The sequence below is a fragment of the Salarias fasciatus genome, chromosome 1 (genome assembly GCF_902148845.1).
Source record: "Salarias fasciatus chromosome 1, fSalaFa1.1, whole genome shotgun sequence".
NCBI classification, from domain to species: Eukaryota; Metazoa; Chordata; class Actinopteri; order Blenniiformes; family Blenniidae; genus Salarias; species Salarias fasciatus.
Genome location: NC_043745.1, coordinates 26,167,827 through 26,188,092, shown reverse-complemented (window position 1 = coordinate 26,188,092; position 20,266 = coordinate 26,167,827). Strand labels below are relative to the sequence as shown.

General features: G+C 39.8%; 3 protein-coding genes across 4 annotated transcripts; 1 reads left to right on the top strand and 2 right to left on the bottom strand.

Annotated features, from left to right (window-relative positions):
* Positions 1-884: 884 nt before the first annotated feature.
* Positions 885-5,400, bottom strand: nsun3 (NOP2/Sun RNA methyltransferase 3). The gene is made up of 6 exons (XM_030090849.1): positions 5,177-5,400; positions 3,842-3,945; positions 3,230-3,750; positions 2,827-2,981; positions 2,026-2,147; positions 885-1,509 (listed from the first exon to the last, which is right to left on the bottom strand). Exons 1-6 carry the CDS (start codon positions 5,309-5,311, stop codon positions 1,176-1,178), a joined length of 1,371 nt encoding a protein of 456 aa, XP_029946709.1. The 5' UTR covers positions 5,312-5,400; the 3' UTR covers positions 885-1,175.
* Positions 5,401-11,156: 5,756 nt separating this feature from the next.
* On the bottom strand, positions 11,157-13,882 carry LOC115387961 (ATP synthase F(0) complex subunit C3, mitochondrial-like). 2 transcript variants are annotated; one of them, XM_030090870.1, is made up of 5 exons: positions 13,803-13,882; positions 13,415-13,512; positions 12,619-12,690; positions 11,762-11,961; positions 11,157-11,528 (listed from the first exon to the last, which is right to left on the bottom strand). In XM_030090870.1, the coding sequence occupies exons 2-5, from the start codon at positions 13,451-13,453 to the stop codon at positions 11,414-11,416; spliced, it is 426 nt and encodes a 141-aa protein (XP_029946730.1). In that variant the 5' UTR covers positions 13,454-13,512; positions 13,803-13,882; the 3' UTR covers positions 11,157-11,413. The 2 variants fall into 2 exon arrangements, with proteins under 2 accessions (XP_029946730.1, XP_029946739.1); XM_030090879.1 differs by lacking the exon at positions 13,803-13,882 and adding an exon at positions 13,623-13,789.
* A 2,973-nt stretch (positions 13,883-16,855) lies between these two features.
* rrad (Ras-related associated with diabetes) lies at positions 16,856-19,148 on the top strand. Its single transcript, XM_030090859.1, has 5 exons — positions 16,856-16,928; positions 17,058-17,448; positions 18,082-18,155; positions 18,250-18,454; positions 18,760-19,148. Exons 2-5 carry the CDS (start codon positions 17,076-17,078, stop codon positions 19,035-19,037), a joined length of 930 nt encoding a protein of 309 aa, XP_029946719.1. The 5' UTR covers positions 16,856-16,928; positions 17,058-17,075; the 3' UTR covers positions 19,038-19,148.
* The last annotated feature ends 1,118 nt before the right edge of the window (positions 19,149-20,266 follow it).

Below are 20,266 nucleotides of genomic sequence, written 5' to 3'. Positions count from 1 at the left end.
TCACGCAATTTTTTTTATGTGACTTCTGCATTATCCAATAAACAGTATCATTAATGTAAAACACTCTGAGGAAGAGAAACCTTCACTCAATAATAGATTACCTGCAGAAGTTTCAAACAAAGCGAGAAGGCACAGCAGCAGTTCAGACTGGAGATACATGCACGTCAACAGTTTCTGCAGTTTTGACAGCTGTATTTCCTTCTGTAGCCAACCTCTACTGCAACGGTTTTTTAACATGCTGCTTATGATTGTTTTTTATCGAACCAGCAACAGAGGATTCTTTTCTTGTGAATATTGCAACAGTACAGAGCTCTCAGTTGTGCAGTGGCACGGCGTAGCCTCTGCTGCTAGATGCTCTTCCTGGTTACTTTCAGGCAGTAAATAAAAAAGTTAGATGCAGACACTAAATACTAAAAAATAAATCAAAAATGAGAAGGTGGCAGAGGAATATATTGGCAATATTATTGCTTTAGAAATTGATATGTTGATTTTTATTTTTTATTTTTTTAACAGAATGCTGCTAATTGGCTTGGAGAATGTGCTTCCTCATTAATAAAATCTAATACACTCAGTTCATTTTTTAATGTCTTTGTGGCTCCTCCATACCGGGGAGAACATCTGGTTCTAAAGCTGATAAATATTACACTTTAAAGTTTGTGCTGAAAGCAGCTTCTCTAATCAAAACAAAGAGACTGAACCAAACCCGTGAGCTCAGTCATACAATGAGATGAAACTCACAAGAAATCTTCAGAAAGTTGAGTGTAGCTGCAGATCTGGGTGATACTCTTACAGATTAACATCCCCTTCATTCTATCCTTATAGAGGCAGCTTTATGGTAAAAGAAATATTGATTTTTCTGCAACAATTAGAAGCAGGGCTGTTGAAGGTAAGTATGACTGATGTGAGCTCGTGCTATTTTTATTTACTTGTTCACACAACACACCCACATGCACAAAGAAGCCAGCAGCGATGAGGAACAAACGCTGCAGACGCAGCGCTGACACTCAGTGATTGGCGTTAAATCGTCGACATTACTTCCTAAACCTGTGTGGAGTGGACAAAAGCATGTCTCCGTGGCTCATCTGTCAAGGCCACAGGTCGCACGCGGTTTTACATTATAGTGACGTTTCAGTTCAACAGACTCATTCTGTTAATCTCTCCTGCATAAATTGATACTATTTCCTCCTTCTAATCCGACACAAAAACATGGGTCCCCAGGTCTTCCCCGGCTGAGGCACCACTAGAATACCGAGTCCGCGGCGATAAGAGGAGCCGGCGCTGTTTTGTAGCTGCGGGGGCGGCTCATGAGTTGTCTGCCCACGACCAGGGCGAGAACTAAATGCAAAGTACCGAGATAAAGGAACGGCAATCTCATCCCACAGGTCTTCCAGCTCGGCCTCGGGAAAGTCATCGAGCACAGTCTCAACCACAGCGCAGTTCTCAAAACTGGACAGTGTGCAAGTTGAGTATACCACGATCCCCCCCGGACGCACCGCCGACAGAGCAGACCTGGAAAAGTAGACAAATATCACACTTTCTGTCAGGGGGCTTTAAAAAGAACCTGTATCGATTTATACATGCTGTAAACATTTTTGTTTTGTTTCTAGAGGGTAATGAAGCGACAGATGGGAAACAAGTGCAGAAAATGAAGAAATACAACAAACGGCAAAGGTCTTTCCCTGAAATGAAGTGGTCTTTAAAGTTGCTCTTTCAAATGACGACTCCTCGACACCACTTTATAATATCTGATCATATTAATTTAGAAGCATGTCGTCAGTCTGATATACTGTATGCTTGTGACACAAGTATTAACTTTCTGTTGTTTGTATGCACTGCTTCAGTCTGATCTAATGTTACTGGATGTTATAACCTGTCAGATTTACAGCTGCCTCGATGAAAGACACATATTAATGAGACAAATACGCAATTTATCTGATGCTTGATAGCAAAACACAACCTAAGATACAATTGTTCTTCTTTATTGTTTGTTTTTTTGCTTTTTTTTATTTCAGGCATTCCACTTACTTAAGCAGCTGAGCCTGGAGAGAAGGTAGTTTGGCTCTTTCCTTCAATCTCTGTCCCCCCTGCTGGATATTGCGAGAATAAAGCCAACTCCTGTCATTGGAACACGGAGCATCGACTAAAACCTGGAACACGAGGAGAGAGAAAGAGAAATGCAAGCAGTCCAGACAGCTCGAAATTTTGGGAGTAATGATATACAGAAAAAGTTAAAGAATAAAAGTTAGAGAGGACAATTTAAATAAATAATCACAGTAAAATGAGGCCAAACGAATGCTGGTATAATTTTCTAAAGTAATCAGGGAACTTCTTATATTTGTGCCAAGGCTCCTCGAATTATCTAGAGACAAATTAAAGTGATTTGAGTTGGAATAAAGAATTTCCACCACAATAACATGAAAACAGCTGCTGAGACTTCAGACAGGAGGTACCAAATCTACTAAGAGTCTCTTTTCATCATTACAAAAACACAAGTCCTGTACTGTCTGTTTACATGAGTCATTTGTTATGCAGCCTTTGTTTACATTATGTCTTACTCTTAAATATTATGCTCTTCTCTTTCTATATTTTGTTCTATCACCAATCCCATGGAGTCCTTTGATTCCTCTGAGCCATTTGTCCTCTTCTTCTGAGTTGTAATTTGAATAAAGTGTTTTCCCATTTCCTGCTGGTTTTTTAAACCTCTGTTCAAAGGCTTTCTGTTCTCACTGATTTAAAACCATGTCCTTCAAAAGGCAGCGTGTCACTTCAATTTGTTAGCAGAATTCAATCGCTTGCGACCACAAACATCCACAGGATGGTGCCCACCTTGTCATATAAACCAGCCTCGCTTTGGCCAAATGTCCGTCCATCCTGAGCAGACACGATCACGCTGCTGTGAAGTGCTCGAGGCAGAAAAGACTCCAATGTTTTGGCCAACCAGTCCCGTCTGTGAGGATCTGGTTCATTACAGCAGAGAAGCGCTGGAACAGAGGAGGGAAATGCATGAAGAATACAGAGCATTCAATGCAAATACGTCCATCATAAACAGCCACTGGCATTATTTGCATCTGTTTTTCACAATTAGCCCATGAAATAGTTTTGCATGAATTTGTGCATCCTAATCACAACATGAGCTTCATTACTGACAGTATTTATAGCGATTTCAACCTCATCAGGTAAAAAAACATAAGCAATATAGATAGAATTCCTAAGAAAATGTGTGTCTCACCTGGGTTTGCACTCTGCAATATGGCTAAAGCTTTGCCTCCGGGGGCAGAGCAAAGATCCAAAACCTTCTCCCCGTCTTTGACTTGTAAAGCCAGCACTGGAAGCAAGGAGGCAGCATTCAGGAGGTAGTACTGCTTCAGCTGGCCGGGCCTGTGTGCCTGAGAGGGAAACCGCAGGGGACACGAGTGGATGTAGCACTGTAATGAAGGGATGGACAGACTGGGGGTGGGCTCTGATTGAGGGTTCTGACCGAGCACAGGAGACGTGCTGTCAGACTGGAGAGGGGTATCACAAGGGGGGAACTTGGAGGCGTCGCAAAGCGACACAGCACAGTCTTCTCCTTCTTGACGTTTGGAACGTGAGACCATGGAGGAACCATTATGAAGCAGCGCCGAGACATCTGTTTGCAGCAATAATGTGGAAAAGCCTTGGGACTGAAGAATCTGCGTGATGTCTGTCACAGCGCTGAAGCGGTTGAGCATGACGCCATACTGCCAGGAGTGAGGGTCCAGAAGCACCGCTCTGCAGGAAAAATGTGACATCAATGAGGGGAAAGTCGAGATGCCGTCTGTGTGTAAACACAACAGGAGTAATTATCCCAAGAAAAATGTACCTTGCAGCTGGCCATAGATCTCCGAGTTCCTCACTGTACTGCTGGTCAAATAAATCCAGCACTGCTGGACATGATGATCTTTCTTTTCTGTGTTTCCTTGTCACCTGTTATAAAAGAATCGTTGTGAAAATCATGGCATGAACATAAAAATAAGGTATAAAAGAAACCTGATACTACTGCAGTTAGTTTCACAGACTGAAGAAATTTGACATTTCTGTTGAATTAGTTTAGACCTATGACATTTAAAACATTCCAACCTGCTTATTAGCACAACTGACAAATTCAGACATGCTATTTGACAGGACTTGAAGCTTTCCATTAAAAGTTGAAAGAGCTTAAGAAGAATGTACATCCACAAGTTCAACAACTTGGAGGGAATTTTGCTGGAATATTTTTTTTTTCTTTTCAATCAAACCAAAAATTAAAAGTAAACAACAATGTGCTCGGCCACACTGAAGCTTGCAGATGTGGAACATTCACATGTTTCTTAGACCTGCACAAAGGTGAGACAATTTTGAAAAAATGTAAATAATAAGATTAAAAAAAAAAAAAAATTAGGATTTCAAATTCCAACCACCTCAGACATTGTCACGTGAGAAGGAAGACACTCAATCAAAATTTCACTTGCAGCAAACAAGAAAACCATCACCAGGAGTTGACTTTAAGCAAATGCCCTAAAACAAGAACAGTTTCTAAATATTGTACAAGAGATTTATGTGATGGAGAAAGACATCTACAATTTAAGGTCAGAAGAGAATACATTCTATAAAAGGTTTAGAAAATTTAATGACTATTTGGGAAGTGACCATAGTAATGCTCATACAGGTGTTTAATACTTTTCTAGGCAAGAATTTATTGTGCAAGTGCTTTTCGTTTGAAAATTGCTTTGCGGTTTTGTAATGCATAGAAATTCATGCTTTTTTTGTGAAGAAAAGCTTTTCTTTCTTTTTTGAAAACTTCTTTAGAAAGTCATTAATGCCTGGTCTGTGCAACAGAAACGATGGTTTTGTATATTAAACACTAACTACCCCTGGTGGACAACAGGTGTTAATTCAGTCAGTGGGAGAACGACTGCAGGTTCAGGTTCTCTGTTTTAAACTTGACTGTGTTCAACCGGTGTGAAATAGTTTAGCAGAAGAAATGCAACTGTGCAGTTTTATACAAAAGGATTAGTCATTTCCCTGTCATGAACACAACTGGCATAACACCCAATGACTGCAATCTTCAGTTTGGAAAGATAAACTGTCTCTTGTGGAAGAAGGGCTCAGTGTTTTCCCGGGGACCATAAACATGCAGAGCCTTTCTAAAGAAGCATATACATCACTGTCCGTTTACCTGGGAATCCCGTCCTTTTTTCTGAATGGACTGTAAAACAACTGGACCCGTGTGATAATGACACGGACACATCCACTCGGATGGCGTTTTGGTCTTAAAGCTGATTTTCCACCGCGACCTCCAGAGGAGATGCATTGGACGCGTATAAACATGGAATCTTCTAAATTGTTCCAAAGTTGACACGTCAAACTTTAAATGAAAAACCAAACAATTTTAGTCAGAAAAACACTAGTAAAGATAAAATACTACCAGGTACGTCTTTCTAATCTCTCCGTGTCGCTGCAGGAGTTACACTTCAGTTCCGCTTGAGAAACGAAACCATAGTCAAAGTTAAAATGCTTTAAAAATAAATATATTACTAGAAAATTATCAATGTCAGTTTGCATCTATTCAAGAGGATTAACTCACATATCTGATCATGTTTTTATTAAAACAAATTTTAAGATTTTGGACGTTTGGCTTTCAATTTATTTCTCCCTCTGAAATTGTGTAAGTAATTTCCATCTTTTGTATTGATCCATAGAAGTACTCAGTTCTGGGTTCCAAATTGTTCTTTGAATTTAAGTTATCAAATTAATTTACTGAAATAATGTTGTGAGATAGTACAGCAATAGTAACCTCTGCAGTACCATCTGTACTTGATAGAACAACCCAAAGAATTGACATGAGACCAAATTCCTTAAATTAACTTCCATTTGTGATAGATAGATAGATAGATAGATTGATTGATTGATTGATTGATTGATTGATTGATTGATTGATTGCCACAAAGCATTTATTTTGATGTTTGTTTCAAAATTTAGAATTGTGAGAAATGCACATTCAATATATGAATTGAATATATATTAAGATAATAATTCTACCCTTGGTGATACATTTTTGTCAACAGTGATGGGTTTTCTCAGGATGCTTAACTTCAAAATGGTTCCCTGAGGATTTACCAAATGTTGTGGGATAAAAAAATAAGTCATTTCTTTTTGGAATGGAATGGAATGGAAATTGGAAAAGTGTTTCCCTATACCATGTTGTGCTTTTGATGAGCCGATGAATGAGTTGCAGCTTTTGGTTAGTAGTAGCCTTGTGCATGTATTCTTGCAGATTTCCTCAGTGGTTGTGAAGTGGCAGTTAACTATTTACTCACTGAAGATTTGGAACACAAAGCGTCTTCATCTAATCTCCTGTTAACAGCTTTAGGTAAAGAGGGGCTAATTAGCCACCATCTGAAACAGTTTTCAGCATGTATGTTTTTACAGCATCTACTGTTAAAGGATGTACTAAGATTGTTAAATAAAAGAAGCCAATAACAAAAAGTGAGTGATCAATAAACATATTCCTATCCACTGAGGAATTCACAATTGTTGTTTGTACAGATTATTTAGAGTTTTGGAATCCTCCCAGTATTTCACGTAAATCACACAGGCTGTGTGCAGTGTATTGGGTTTGGGGAAATTTGGCAGTCATTCCCAGTTGGAATCAATCAGTCTTGTTCTCTAGTGTTAAAGTGATTACGTAGGGACTTGTGGCTATCACAATAGTTTGGAATCACAACTTCAAGATTCTGTTGCTCTTGAGCAGCAGGGTGTTTTCAGGTCACCATGAGACATACACAATTTGTTGACAAGTAACATGTTTACATAAATTGCTGTATTGCTTAATTACTTAATAAAAGCAAAACAAAAAACACCTTTGGTGTTCAGGAGAAAAAACTTGACATTCTGGAGTCCCTAAAGGTTGGTGGAAATCACACAGAGAGCAGTGGTCTACTTCCTGGAGTGTGGAAAGAAGACTAAAGGATCACTATGCAGTAAATCTGGTTTGAAACCTGTGAATGAGAACAAACACACACACTCCTACACTCACACACTCTTCCTACCATCAGCAGTTTGTTCTGCACACAAACAGCAAAAGTACATTCTTTTGTGATAGAAAAAAAAAATACCATATACAGTAGATTAATGTAGCTGGAACTAAACTAGCAGGGGGGAAACAACTTGCTAATGAAAATGAAACCTGACTAGACTAATGTTGTGAAAAGGAGCTAAATTTTTGTTAACTCGACCTGTACAATTTTTTTAAGCCCATTGTGCTCAAAATAAGGACAGCTTGACATAAACTAGATCAGTCTAGCAGCGCTTCACTTAATCTGCTTTTTTAGACACTATATTTTATTTCCAGCCATGATCTAGACTGATGTTCTATAGTAAGAATCAGTTTGTCGGGGAGAGGGAGGGTGATACAGGAAGAGGCAGGACAATGTGGTCTGAGCACAAATACCATGAATTGTCATGTTACCGTCAAAGCTTTAATCAACTGACTAAGACGGAATGATGCTGTGACAACCCAAAGGCTCAACCACAAACATCAAAGCCTTGTTGAATGTGACACTAAGACTTGTAAAAGACGTGTCACTGGATGATAGTGTAACCATTTCAACTAAAAGTTATTTATGACAAGTTAAACCTTCTCCTCCTTTATGCCTGCATGCAGATGTGAATAACCAACATCCTCTCTGTGCCCTCCTCCCCCTTCATTTTCCTCCGCAGTGTCTTGAACATGTCAAAGTGAAAGCCACAGAACGGTCTCTGCAATCAGACCACATGCACCTCAACTTGTTCGTTCACACTACAGCTCCTCTCTTGTCCTATAAAATCCTGTCCGACGCTATAAACCAGCCTTTTTTCAGTGAAACCTCAGTTGAACCTCACATGCAGAATGACGAGCGTCGCTTTCGAGACAGTCTTGTTCCTCTGCAGCCTCAGTAAGTATCTGCATATAGAACTTCTTTTACCAAAGTGTCTGCCCTTTAAGGAACTGCTGCTGTTTTCTGCTTCGTTTCATAATATTTCTCTTCAGGTTGGATCCACCTCTCGCTCGCTCACACTGTGGAGGTTCAGTCCGGTGAAGATGCCACCCTGCTTTGCCCCAACACCACCATCATTCCTTCCTTGTTAATCTGGTTTAGATTCATGAACAGATCGGAGCCTCACTGCGTCGCCAAGATTTTCCGTTCGGACCAGCCCGCTTCATTCTGCGGAGGAGCTGAAAGCAACAGATTTGAAGTGTCATCCAATATGTCCACTATTTTTCTCAAAATCAAGAACGTGACTGAATCTGACTCTGCACTGTACTTCTGTGGATATAAAATCAGTGGACATCCAGTAATTGTCCAGTCAGTATATTTAAAGACTCAAGGTAAGAATGTCGATAGACACCAACATTAGAGAAATACATGTATGTATGTATGCTCGCATAATTGCATTGTGAGGAAAATCTGGAGAAACATCAATCACTATGAGCTGTCATTACCCATTGGGTACAAAGTTTTTCTGTTCTTTTCTGTTTTAGAAAAACCCACTGAAACCACATCCCTGGCAACGATGATACTCAGCATGGTGACTCTCATTCTTACTAAAGTCACCATTTGCTTCGTCATCAAAATGAGAACTCGGACAGGTATTGTTACAAGACCACTTCTCTTACCACATTTAACATCAGCTCTAATGCAATGAGATAACAGATAAGAAATAACAGAGAAGTTCAGCAACAATGAAAACTATTTAAGATTTATGTCGAGGCATCTTAAATCTTGTAAAGTGTAGAAATTTCTGTATTGGAAAACTGTCTCGTTCTTTCTCTCCAGGAATGAAATTTATGAGGAGCGAGGAGGAGCAGGACAGACTTTTCATCCAGAGAAACCAAAGGAAAAGGTTCAGTTTTTCATAGGATATACGCTGCATCCAAAAGCATCGGTGTATTCATGGGAGTTTTTCACTTTCAATGATTTAATTAATGGCTGTTGGGATCAATAGAATTTGCTGTACTGTGTTAGTCTGAGGCCTTTAATTTTGCAGCTGTTACACTGTTTTGCACTATAAATAATCCTGTGTGTGTGTTTTTTTTTTTTATTGAATGTCTTGGATTTTTAGTTTGAAATATTCTTTTCTACAAGTTTTGTCTTTGAACAGACAATTTTACCATTATATGAAGCTTAAAAAAAACAAATAAATCAGCATGTTTTTGTGCATTTTGTATTGAACACATTTGCAGTTGTCTGTTGTGGGCTAATTTTCTCTTCACGCTTTCTTACACACTCATGTGTGTAATACAAATCTGTGTGCATGTATGCCCATACGCAAGAATATGTTTTTCAAAATACATTTTCATCACATCCTAATATGTAAAAGAATTATTTTGAAGAGGCAAATAATGTCCCCTCTTATCTGCCTCAATGCTGTTTCTTTTCTTGTAAAACTGCATAAAATAAAGTATCTAAATAATTATGCACACCTTGGTATTGCAGGGTATTGATCTCCTTTGGACACCACATCTCTCATTAAACCAATACACAACATCTGATCTGCTCAAATCCAAGAAGCACTCATATTTATACAACTTAGAGTTGGGAATTGTACATGAAAATGATTTGGTTAAAATATTCACTTGCCTGAGATGATTGTGCACACTGTAGCAAGATTAGAGAGAAGCTCAGGCGTAAACATTGTTCTGTTTGTGGAGGTTTATAATGAGGTCAAATTGAGGTTGTGAGTTCCATCACCATGAGAATGCGTAAAAAAGTGGTGTGAACTCAGTGTAGGTAATGTTCCATTAAATAAAGGTCATGAAGATATAGATTTTTTGTAGTAGATTATTTCTTGCTGTAACAGTACTTGCTGGTTTTGATTCTTGTCAAAGGCAGAGAAGATTGAGCAAATTTTGAAACGATGAATCCATGAACCAACCTGCTGATCACCCAACAGGTTCAGGGACTATATACAAATGGAAAAAGTCAGGTCTTCAAACGAGGATATTTTTGTACAATATTCAGAGTTAAAAAGAAATATTGTACCAAACACAAATGTCCTTGCTCTCGGTGCATTTTGTGTTTAATTTCATTTTTGCAGATTTCACCACTTCCATGTCCAAGTCTCCATGCTAGATATACTGTAAATCAACTACACTCTGCTCACAGAATCAGTTTCCACTGTGGTCACACAGCTCAGAACAAATGCAGTGCCTTCAACAAGAGGTACAGTATGTTGCCTCTCAGCTCTGCTTCAAAACCACACAGACCTTTAAACGATCGAAGAACGACACCTACAGATCATTTTGTCATCAATGACAAGATATTTCAGGCTGAATATCATCAGTATATGCTGTCAAATCTCAAGTTCAAGACACATGACTGAAGTTTCTTGCACATTTTGCTTTGTCTGTCAACAAGTCAACCTAAAAAAAAATGCAGGAGAAAACACAGCAAGCACAGATGTAAAGATTAAGGATGTGGTCACTTTCTGTTTTGTTTTTGCTGCTTGTGTTGTTGATTGACTAAAATGTGACGAGCAACCAGGCAGCATAGCTCTGAAGATCATTAGACCATATGTCACAAACCAGGAAGGGACAAACACCAACATAAGACAATTTAACAGTCAAAGGCACAGCTGTGTGATAATCCTGCTGTCTAATCAGCATCTTGATTCGCCACACCTGTGAGGTGGAAGGATCGTCTCAGCTCAGCAATGAAGATTATCTGGGAATATTTGTAACAGGCCGTTTGTGCATGTAGAAAATGTCCTGGATCTTTTGAGTTTGACTCATGAAAAATAGGAGCAAAACCAAAAGTATTTTGCTTTTAAATTCAGTGTATCAGCTTATGCACTGATGAGTACAAACGGGCAAAATCGAAACCCAGTGGCAGCTCACTTTACTATCAGCCTGGCGGTGAGCCCACTGGTCTTTATATATTCTAGTCTACCTCAGATAAAACCTAATCCAACAGTTTGTATAAATCTGGAAAAAAAAATGAATCAGACTGTTAGAGATCTCATACATTACCATCTCTACGTAAGACTGATGAAAGGCCTTTTAAATAATGGCTCTTGTCATAGTCAGGGAACTATTATCCAGGTTGTTCAAGTTTTCTCTATTGTGCACCTCATTTCAACACACACACACACTCCCCACATGAAAACACACAAACACACTGAGGAATTAAAAGCTTTACTGATGTTCATCGTTGCGTGTTTGTTGTTAACAAAAACTTTAGAGTAAATATACAATATTTTTGACAAACCCTCATTAAAGTGATCTGGGTTCATTAGAGTTCCGTACATGGTGGATTCATTATCGATCACAAACCACGAATCAACAAGGACAAGCAACAAAGGAGGCTGAAGTGAACCTCCGGCTAATTCTCATTCACATTGTGGTGTGTTCTTTCACGGCAGACGCTCGACCAGGTTACATGGCGAACAGGATGAGGAACGCCACCATCAGACAGAAGAGACCCATGGCTTCAGACAGAGCGAATCCCAGAATGGCGTAAGAGAAGAGCTGCTGCTTCAGAGATGGGTTTCTGTGGAGGAAGAGAAGAACACATGAGCCAAGCTGAGGTAAAAAGCAAACTAGAAACAATTCAATGAAAAAATGTCCCAGTGTCCCCCAAGGTTTATTTAAAATGACATAATGGTTGTAAACAAGTCTTCCAATATGGTTGAATTGATAGTTTCTTTATGTTTTTTTCACCTTCAAACATCTGCGTTTTTGAATAAGGCATGCCCTTCTAATCACAGAGTGTGTTTAGTTCACCTTGCATATCCGATAATGAGGCTGCCGAACACGGTTCCAATCCCAGCTCCGGACCCAGCCACTCCCACGGTGGCAGCTCCGGCGCCGATGAACTTGGCAGCGGTGTCGATGTCACGGCTCACGGCGCTGGTTTGAAATCCTCGTACTGCCAGCTGCTGTCCAGAGGCTACGCTGCTCTGTGGTGCCAGGAGGGAAGCAGTCTGAAAGCACAAGTAACACAATGAATTCAAAGAAAGACCATCATAAAGCGGATGCAGAATGTTTGTAATGTAATTCAATTAGACCTCAGATGTGCAAGGTGAAATCAAATAACTTAATAGTATTTACCCACATAATGGTCCACTACTAGAATAACTTTAATTTTACATAAAACAAATACATTCAAAGCCAATGTAATGAGCTTATCTTTAGAAGTTAATTCTCTTTAATAATGTGGTTGAACTACCATCTGCAATAGTGTTTATTGGGTCATTCAGAGTGTCTGGAGAAGTCACGGAAAAAGTAAAGAAGACTTTTGGTTATGTGATCTCCTTAGAGTGGTCTGAAGCCTCCTGTCCTGATCCACCTGCTGCCAGTGGAGCACAACTGAGCTGATTCAGAGAATCAACCGTCTGTCCTATCCTTTTCTCTCTTTCTATCCCCTCACCCCAACTGGAATAGCAGCCACCTCTGGGCCTGGTTCTGCAGGTTTCTTCCTTTTAAAAGGAAGTTTTTTTTTTCCTCCACAGTCGCTTTTCCTTGCTTGTGGGGAACTTTTGAGTATCTTGGTAAGAGTGACTGTGTTATACGCTATTCAAATAAAGCTGAACTGAATAGAAATTTAGAATGCTGCTCCTCTTCCATTGATGGCTACTCACATCTGATTTCCTGCCATCTGACACTACGGCTGCAGAGAGAGGTCTGTACAGAGCCCGGGATCCAGCACGGATCTGTATACAAAAAAGAAGAAGCAACAAACATATTTGGTTAAGGCAGACATGCTTTGCTCTGAATGGAAGATTCAGCAGAACAGCAGACACGTAAGTGCATAGATTAAACTTATGAGCTTTCCTGACTGGAGAATATTGTCTAATGTCTACAAAACATTTTTGCTGTTCAAATACTCACAAAATAGCAGATAAATCTTTGAATATGTATTCACATTGAAAGCAACACTGTAATACCTTATCAAAAGTGAAGCAGATTATATGGTGCAAATTTTACTAAATTGTGCATAAAATGACATGGATGGAAAAGCGAGTGTAATCAGGTATTTCTACACCTGGTCACTATGATGCACTATATAACACATGAAAACCATTGATACTACAGTGTTTATATAATTCTTCAACTTGAAGATGACTTCATCTTCTCAGCTGGGTATATTTTAGGTCTGTAGCTTGCAATATGTTGCAGAGTGGCTTTAAAATGTCTCACAGGAGGACCGGGGTTAAGTTCTGCCCTGATAAAACCAGGACGTCCTTGCAGGTGGAGCACTAGCTGACTTTGACTTTAGCAGAGGGTAGAAGAGGGCTCTTCACGCTCGGTGTGATTGCTGACTGTTTGCTCTGAAAACATCCTGGCTGGCAGTCACAGATCGCTCATATGTCGATTAAACACAAATCCGAGCACTTGCAGGAGGCCATTAGAAAGCTTTCATTCATAGTGACTCACCAGAGAGGGCGTGGAGACGAACTTAGCACAGGCGTACATCACGAGCGAGGAGACGTGTTGGTCAGGTCAACCGAAGGAGCTGGATGTTTGTCCGAAGCCTGCAGAAAACAACACAGAGAACAGAACAAAATACAGCCGAGGTTAGCTCCTCCTGCAGATCGCCTGCTCGGCAATAAAGTACAGAGTGTGCAAAGTTGGACGGACGCACACGTAAGGTCACGATCAACGGCGGAAGCGCACAACGCTGCAAATAATCGACTGACTGGAAAACCAAACAGCCGAACGGCCGCGCGGCGGACAAATGCGTAAAGACGCGGAGTGAGAAAGAGGCGTCACGGTGTTAGAATGAAGGGAAAGACAGCTTGTGCTAGAGGAGGTTAGCTCTCACCGGTCTGGAGTAGAGGTCGAACACACGAGAGGACCGAGCATGCGCAGTGACGCGTCTGAAAGGGGCGACTTCCGGTGTCCTGCAGAGGGCGTTGCTGTGCTGTGCTGTCCTCTGAATGAATGAATGAAAGACTTCACCTTTTTACAAAACTGCTCACTGCTCCAACAGGACGCTTTGATCATATATAATATATTATATATATATATATATATATACACACATACATATATATAATAATGTATATATAATATGTGCAAAAAAAAAAGGACAGTAGAACCCGGTGCCGTTCAATGCGTGATATACAGAGTGGAGGGCAAAATCACTTACTGAATGTGTTTCAGTAAAATTCAGATTGTGTTAGATGAGATGTCAGTTTTTCTGTTTTCTCTATATTTATTGTATTTTTCCTCTTTACACCATTCGTATCAAATCTTCATCGAAGATTATGTTCAGTTAATGCAATTTGTACTCTCCGACAGTGTTAACAGTTTAGAAAACCGTCTGAATTTCATTTTTACTTTCTGTAATTGCCAAGTAAAATCAAATGAAGCATTTTAGTTTCTCTGTGTTTCCCTAGAATTGTCAGCATTTGCTGTCAGATATAAGTATTTGCTACAAGACAATAAATAGTTTTGCACAGTATCAAGAACATTCCACTGCATTACTTGTGATCATTGTGTGTTGCTGATCATAACAATTGTATAAAATAAATCATTCAAAAATTCACCTTTTTGCATTACAATGTTACAGTTTTATGTAAATTCAGCTTATCGTACATGTAGAAAACATGATAATCGGTTGGAAACAGGCCGAATTAAAAAAAAAAAAAGCTCTTCTTCATATTCAGTGCTTTGAAAGCAATCACACGGTGAACTGAATGGGAAGGGTTGAATTATGTGAGTCACTTGAACCCTTAAAAATTGCAAACATTTGATTCTTGTTGTGGTACCACCTCTGTTCTGAAATCAGCATTATTTTTTCTGTTATTTTGCACTCCATTCTCCTCTAGCTGCTATTTTATTATTGCATGGAGGGTGTTATTTAATTCAGTTAGTATCAGCCTGTAAAGGAACTAAAGACTGAATTAGATCTGCCTATATATCAATCAATTGTACACGCTAATGTCCTCTAACATACACTATTCTTTATATAAATCTGAAATAAGATACATTCAGATCTTAACTGGCTCTTAAATTATGACAAGTTGTGAACTGGCAGTGAACACAGTGACTGAATATACAGGATAGCAGGGAGGAATTTGGATGTTTCAAAGTTTCACCTTATTTTATTGGGACCTTAAATAGATATATATAACATTTAATTGTAAATTTGTTTTATATAAATAGAGGATTATATCTGATGCTGCTGAATGGGGGTTAAACATAAAAGTATACATGAATCTCAAACTCTTTACTGCTGCTTTTTAATTGCTTTTGTTAAGAGAAAGGTGTAACATTCAGTCACAGAATACAAACACGCCTCTTTATGTTACAAAAATACTTACATTATGAACAATTCATGAAGACAAATTGCCTTTCATGTTGCCATTTATTTGATTCATGCATTCATATGCCCTTAATGTATTTAAAGATACTGCTACATGTTATTTCTGTTTTGGATGAACGCATAGAGAGTGCTCTTCATATGTATTTAGCATAATAAATGGACTCCTTGACAAACTTTATAATCATGGGTTCAGTGGGCGATATGAACAGCTCCATTACTTCCTGAAGTTCAGACAGCACCTTCATTTCCTCTGTTTCATGATAGGATGAACTGATTAATCCAGGTGTGTCTGATCTCAGTAAATGGCCAGACACAGCTGAATTAATCAGTTCATCCTACCATGAAAGACAGGAAATAAAGGTGCTGTCTGAACTTCAGGAAGCAGTGGAGCTGTGCATATAGCCAATTGTAATTTCACGTAACAAACCACAAGAGGTCAGCAGCACACCACACAAGATTTATTCAAATCCCTTCAGAGAACTGTATCTGACCATGTACCTTGTGCGATATTCAATATTAAAGATTGTTACTGTTTCATGCACAGCAATACAGCAGGTGGCAACATCGCAGCAGTAAAAGTCGGCCTATAAATAGCACTACTTAACAGGCAAAACGTTGTACAAGAAAATCTGTGCATAATGTGTTCCATCAAGACTGGCACGTACAGTTGAAAATGGGGAAACTGGCCAGAATAAATACAAGAGGTCTGTAATAGATTGCTACGTGCATTATAAAGACAAATTGTTTCACATTACTGAATTAATCAATTAAAAAATAAAACAGCCTTCAGTACTATGAAGGTTTGGATTGGTCTTTTAATAGAGAAGAATTGATGCTTGGATTTTTTTTTTATTTTATTTTATTTTTTTTTGGGTGCTGTGTGTCCGTCAGTTTTGTGGGTGGAGAGCTGGTGATGAATGGTAATTGAGTGCAACGTGTTTGGAATCCATATCTAAATTATTTGTGAAATTAAGCGTGTTTTCTGTATATGAAAAATATATAAAATATCTGTGTGATGGAACGCTAGAGAATAACGCACAAGGCTCACATTGTGAGTCGTTTGCTGTATTTAATTGACCTTATTAAGATTGCCTTTACAGTAATGCACATATTACACGGGTGTATTACTTTGACCTCCCCCTTCCAGGGCGCATGGAAAGGCGACCATCAATCTTCAGTAAAAGCGTTGAGCGTCTCTCTGTGAAACACTTCAACATCTCCCATCACCAGGACTTGATGTGGATATTCCACCATTTTTAAATTCAGCTGTTAATTTATTATTAAATATGCATGCCCCGGCATTAAGTGGGCTTCCCCTTTTCAAAATTTTATCTCTGGCCGCCCCCACACTAAGACAGCTCCATTTGGTGAGGCGGAAGGGAGATTCCTCAGCTCTTCCAGTCACACTCCCCCTCCTGTGTGATGTTACCGTTACGCACCACTATTATAAACGGAGACGTGATTCTCCGGGGCGAATCCCTGCCCACGTCACTCCGCTCCGTTATAAATACGCTCGGCAGCGACTCTGGCCAGACTCAAGCAAAGCTGCCTTTTCGAGCACAACTTTATAAAATACGGATTACTGGGTTTTCCTTCGTTGGATTTAATTGCCAGCGCCGAGTAAGTGTTTTGATTATTATTTGTTTTTATTCGTGTTAAGCTTCATAGCATTAAAAGAAACATTTGTGTGAAAAGCCACATCAACCGTGACCGGGGTCGCGTATTTACGCACAGCTCTCCCATCTACAGATCCTCCGTTTCAGCACAATGACTTTGAACAAAGGCGACAAACTGCGGAACATGGACAAAAGGAGAGGGAGCATGCCCTTCCCCATGAACCTGCCCAACCTGCACAGGAGGAGCATGCCCGTGGACGACCGGGACCTGCGCGCCACCATGCCACAGACGGGACAGACCGACGAGCTGTCCAACCTGCTGCGCTGCACGTCCTACTCCCCGAGCGAGCAGCACCGGGGGAGCTGCGCGTCCGACTCCTCCGACTCCGTCATCTCCACCGGCAGCGAGGCGGAGTCCCAGGTGTACAAGGTGGTCCTCCTCGGGGAGCACGGAGTCGGCAAGTCCAGCCTGGCGCGCGTGTTCGGAGGGGATGAAGATGCTGGTCACGACTGCGACGAAGCAGGTAAATGGAGACGCTGAAGATGAGTCATCGCTCATGCCAACCCACAGATAGACACTCACAGGCAATTAGGTGTTGTTTGCCTTTAAAGATAAGGTGTGATGATTGGGCCCGTGGAAGGTTAATTTAGTCTGAACAATGCAGAGTTCATTACAGATATGAAGGGAAGGTATAGCTGTTCATTTTTGTCTTGATTTAACGCAATCCTTTGCCTCTCAGACATTAATCAGTTTTACCTCATAAAGATAGATAAACTGTTTCTAAAATGTTTGCTGTAAATTTGTTTGAATACAATTCTGTATTTTATCCATGGAGACTGCAGATTTTGTCCATAGAGAAAGCATGTTCTTATCGTTTCACGCAAGAGTGTCCACACATTGATTATTGCTATTTCCATCTACAGTGAGGCTCCCGCCCTCTGTAGTGTAGCTGGCAGAGATGCATTAAACTGTGAAAGGCAAACATTAGACTAGTGATAACAGATTATGTTCCTTTTAATTTCAGCCTAAAAATGGAAAACGGTGCCATTATCAGAGTATGAAAAGGAAATACCACATATTCACTGAAAAGGGATTGTATGAGAAACATGTTTCTTCTCTCTACTGATGTGTAACACAATATTATTTTTTTCCTCAGGAAACACATATGACAGATCGATTATGGTGGATGAAGAAGAAGCATCCATTTTGTTGTACGACATCTGGGAACAGGTAAGGATTAAATATTATATATATTAGATTCATCCAGAAGGTGGACGTGATCATGTGTGATGCTCAGTTTTTTTTTCTTTTTTCTTTCCTGAAGGATAACAGTCAGTGGCTGAAGGAGCAGTGCATGAGGATGGGAGACGCCTACATCATCGTGTATTCTGTGACGGACAAATCGAGCTTTGAGAAGGCGTCGGAGCTCCGCATTCAGCTGCGCCGGGCCAGACAGTCGGAGAACATTCCCATCATCCTCGTGGGCAACAAGAGTGACCTGGTGCGATCCAGAGAGGTGTCTGTCGACGGTAAGTTTGTGAAATATCCATGTTACTGAGTCTAATTTGGGTAGTTGTCAAGGGGAGTGGATTTTGAAGTGTCAAGTAATTACCATGTAAATTTAATTCTTGTGACCTTTGACACTAGAATCCCAGATAACTGTTAGCTGTGAACTCTTACGGCACATTTTTTCACATTTTATGATTAAACTGAGCCTGTTTTCAAAAAGCACACTGAACTTCACAAATATAACGTGATCATCCCCTCTTGTCTTACCTTCAATGTTCGACTTTCAGCGTTCTAATTTCTATCATGTCTTGTTTTTGGACGGCAGAGGGAAGTGCCTGCGCCATGGTGTTCGACTGCAAGTTCATTGAGACGTCCGCGTCGCTTCACCACAACGTGCACGACTTGTTCGAGGGCATCGTCAGACAGATCCGCCTGAGGAAAGACAGCAAGGAGGAGAACGCTCGGCGCATGGCCAACTGCAGGCGCAGGGAGAGCATCGGCAAGAAGGCCAAACGGTTTCTGGGCCGCATGGTCGCACGCAAGAACAAGAAGATGGCTTTCAGGCAGAAGTCGAAGTCCTGCCACGACCTCACGGTTCTCTGAAGAACAGATGGGAGGAAGAGACTTTTTTTCTTTGGCCTCTGAAGACCAGATGCTGTGTGTGTTTTAACACTAACCCAAAAGGACTAATAGAGCTGTACAGAAATATATTTTTGTTTTATGTTTTTTTTTTTTTTTTTTTTTTTTTTTAGACACCAACCAAAAGCAGAGAAAGATGTGATGAAAAAGAAAAAAAAAAGACATTTTTGGCTTTGTAAAGTCATATCATGATAATGATAATAACCTGCATGGGGGAGTGGAAGCATTTTATTTGATTTTTATTTGACTTTATTCTATTTTATTTTATTGTCTGCCATAAACATATTGCTGTCATAATACGATGGGTATGAATGAATGAGAAATCCACAAAGGCTTGTTATTTCTTTTGGGTTGCAAAAAATTGCCTCGCCATTGGGTTATCGTGCTCCTTTATTATAAGCGATTCATGTATATATTATACCATGAATGATGCTGAAATGCAACATACATCTCATTGCTCTGTTAGATAAGGTAATCCGTCACAATGCTAAGTCATTTTTACTTGAAAAGGTACGCAGGTTCGTGCCTCTTGCCAAGTCACTGAGGGTTGGTCGAAGCTTGGAGAAAACTTCTACTATTCTGTTGTTCCATAACATTGAATTCAAGTTGTGAATGTATGAGTAAAGCAATAAGTTATATTAGTCTTGTGAACCTCGATGAGATTTGAAAACTCTTTGTTTACGTTGATTTTCTCTTCTTTTTTAATAAAATCTAAAATCTAATCATGAAATCTGGTTCTCTTGAAGTTGTTCATTCAGCAGAGAGCACTAAAAAACAGGCAGCTTCACACCATCATGAATATTCATTGGGTGTTATCAGTGGAATGGAACCTCACTGGCCATTGGTTTTAAAGGAAGGAAACATGGTAGTTAAGCATGTCTCTCTGAAGGTGTTAACCATTAATCCACTGAAGGGGTACAAGTACGCAATCTTTTCCATCCAATTTACAGTCCTCCAACACTTCTCAGAGGGAACACAGACAGCACTTTGGAGAAGGTAAGCTGGAACTACTTTGATGGGAGTATTAGTGATATTTAAATCATTTCACCATTTTTATAGAATCGTTTCCTACAAATAATGTTTGTCCTGGATGTGATACATTGCAGACTAGAATTTAAAAGTAATGCAGCTTTTCAGAGGTCTGGACCATGATTTGTTATTCCTAAGTGACTTTATTTACAGGTATTTGCCAT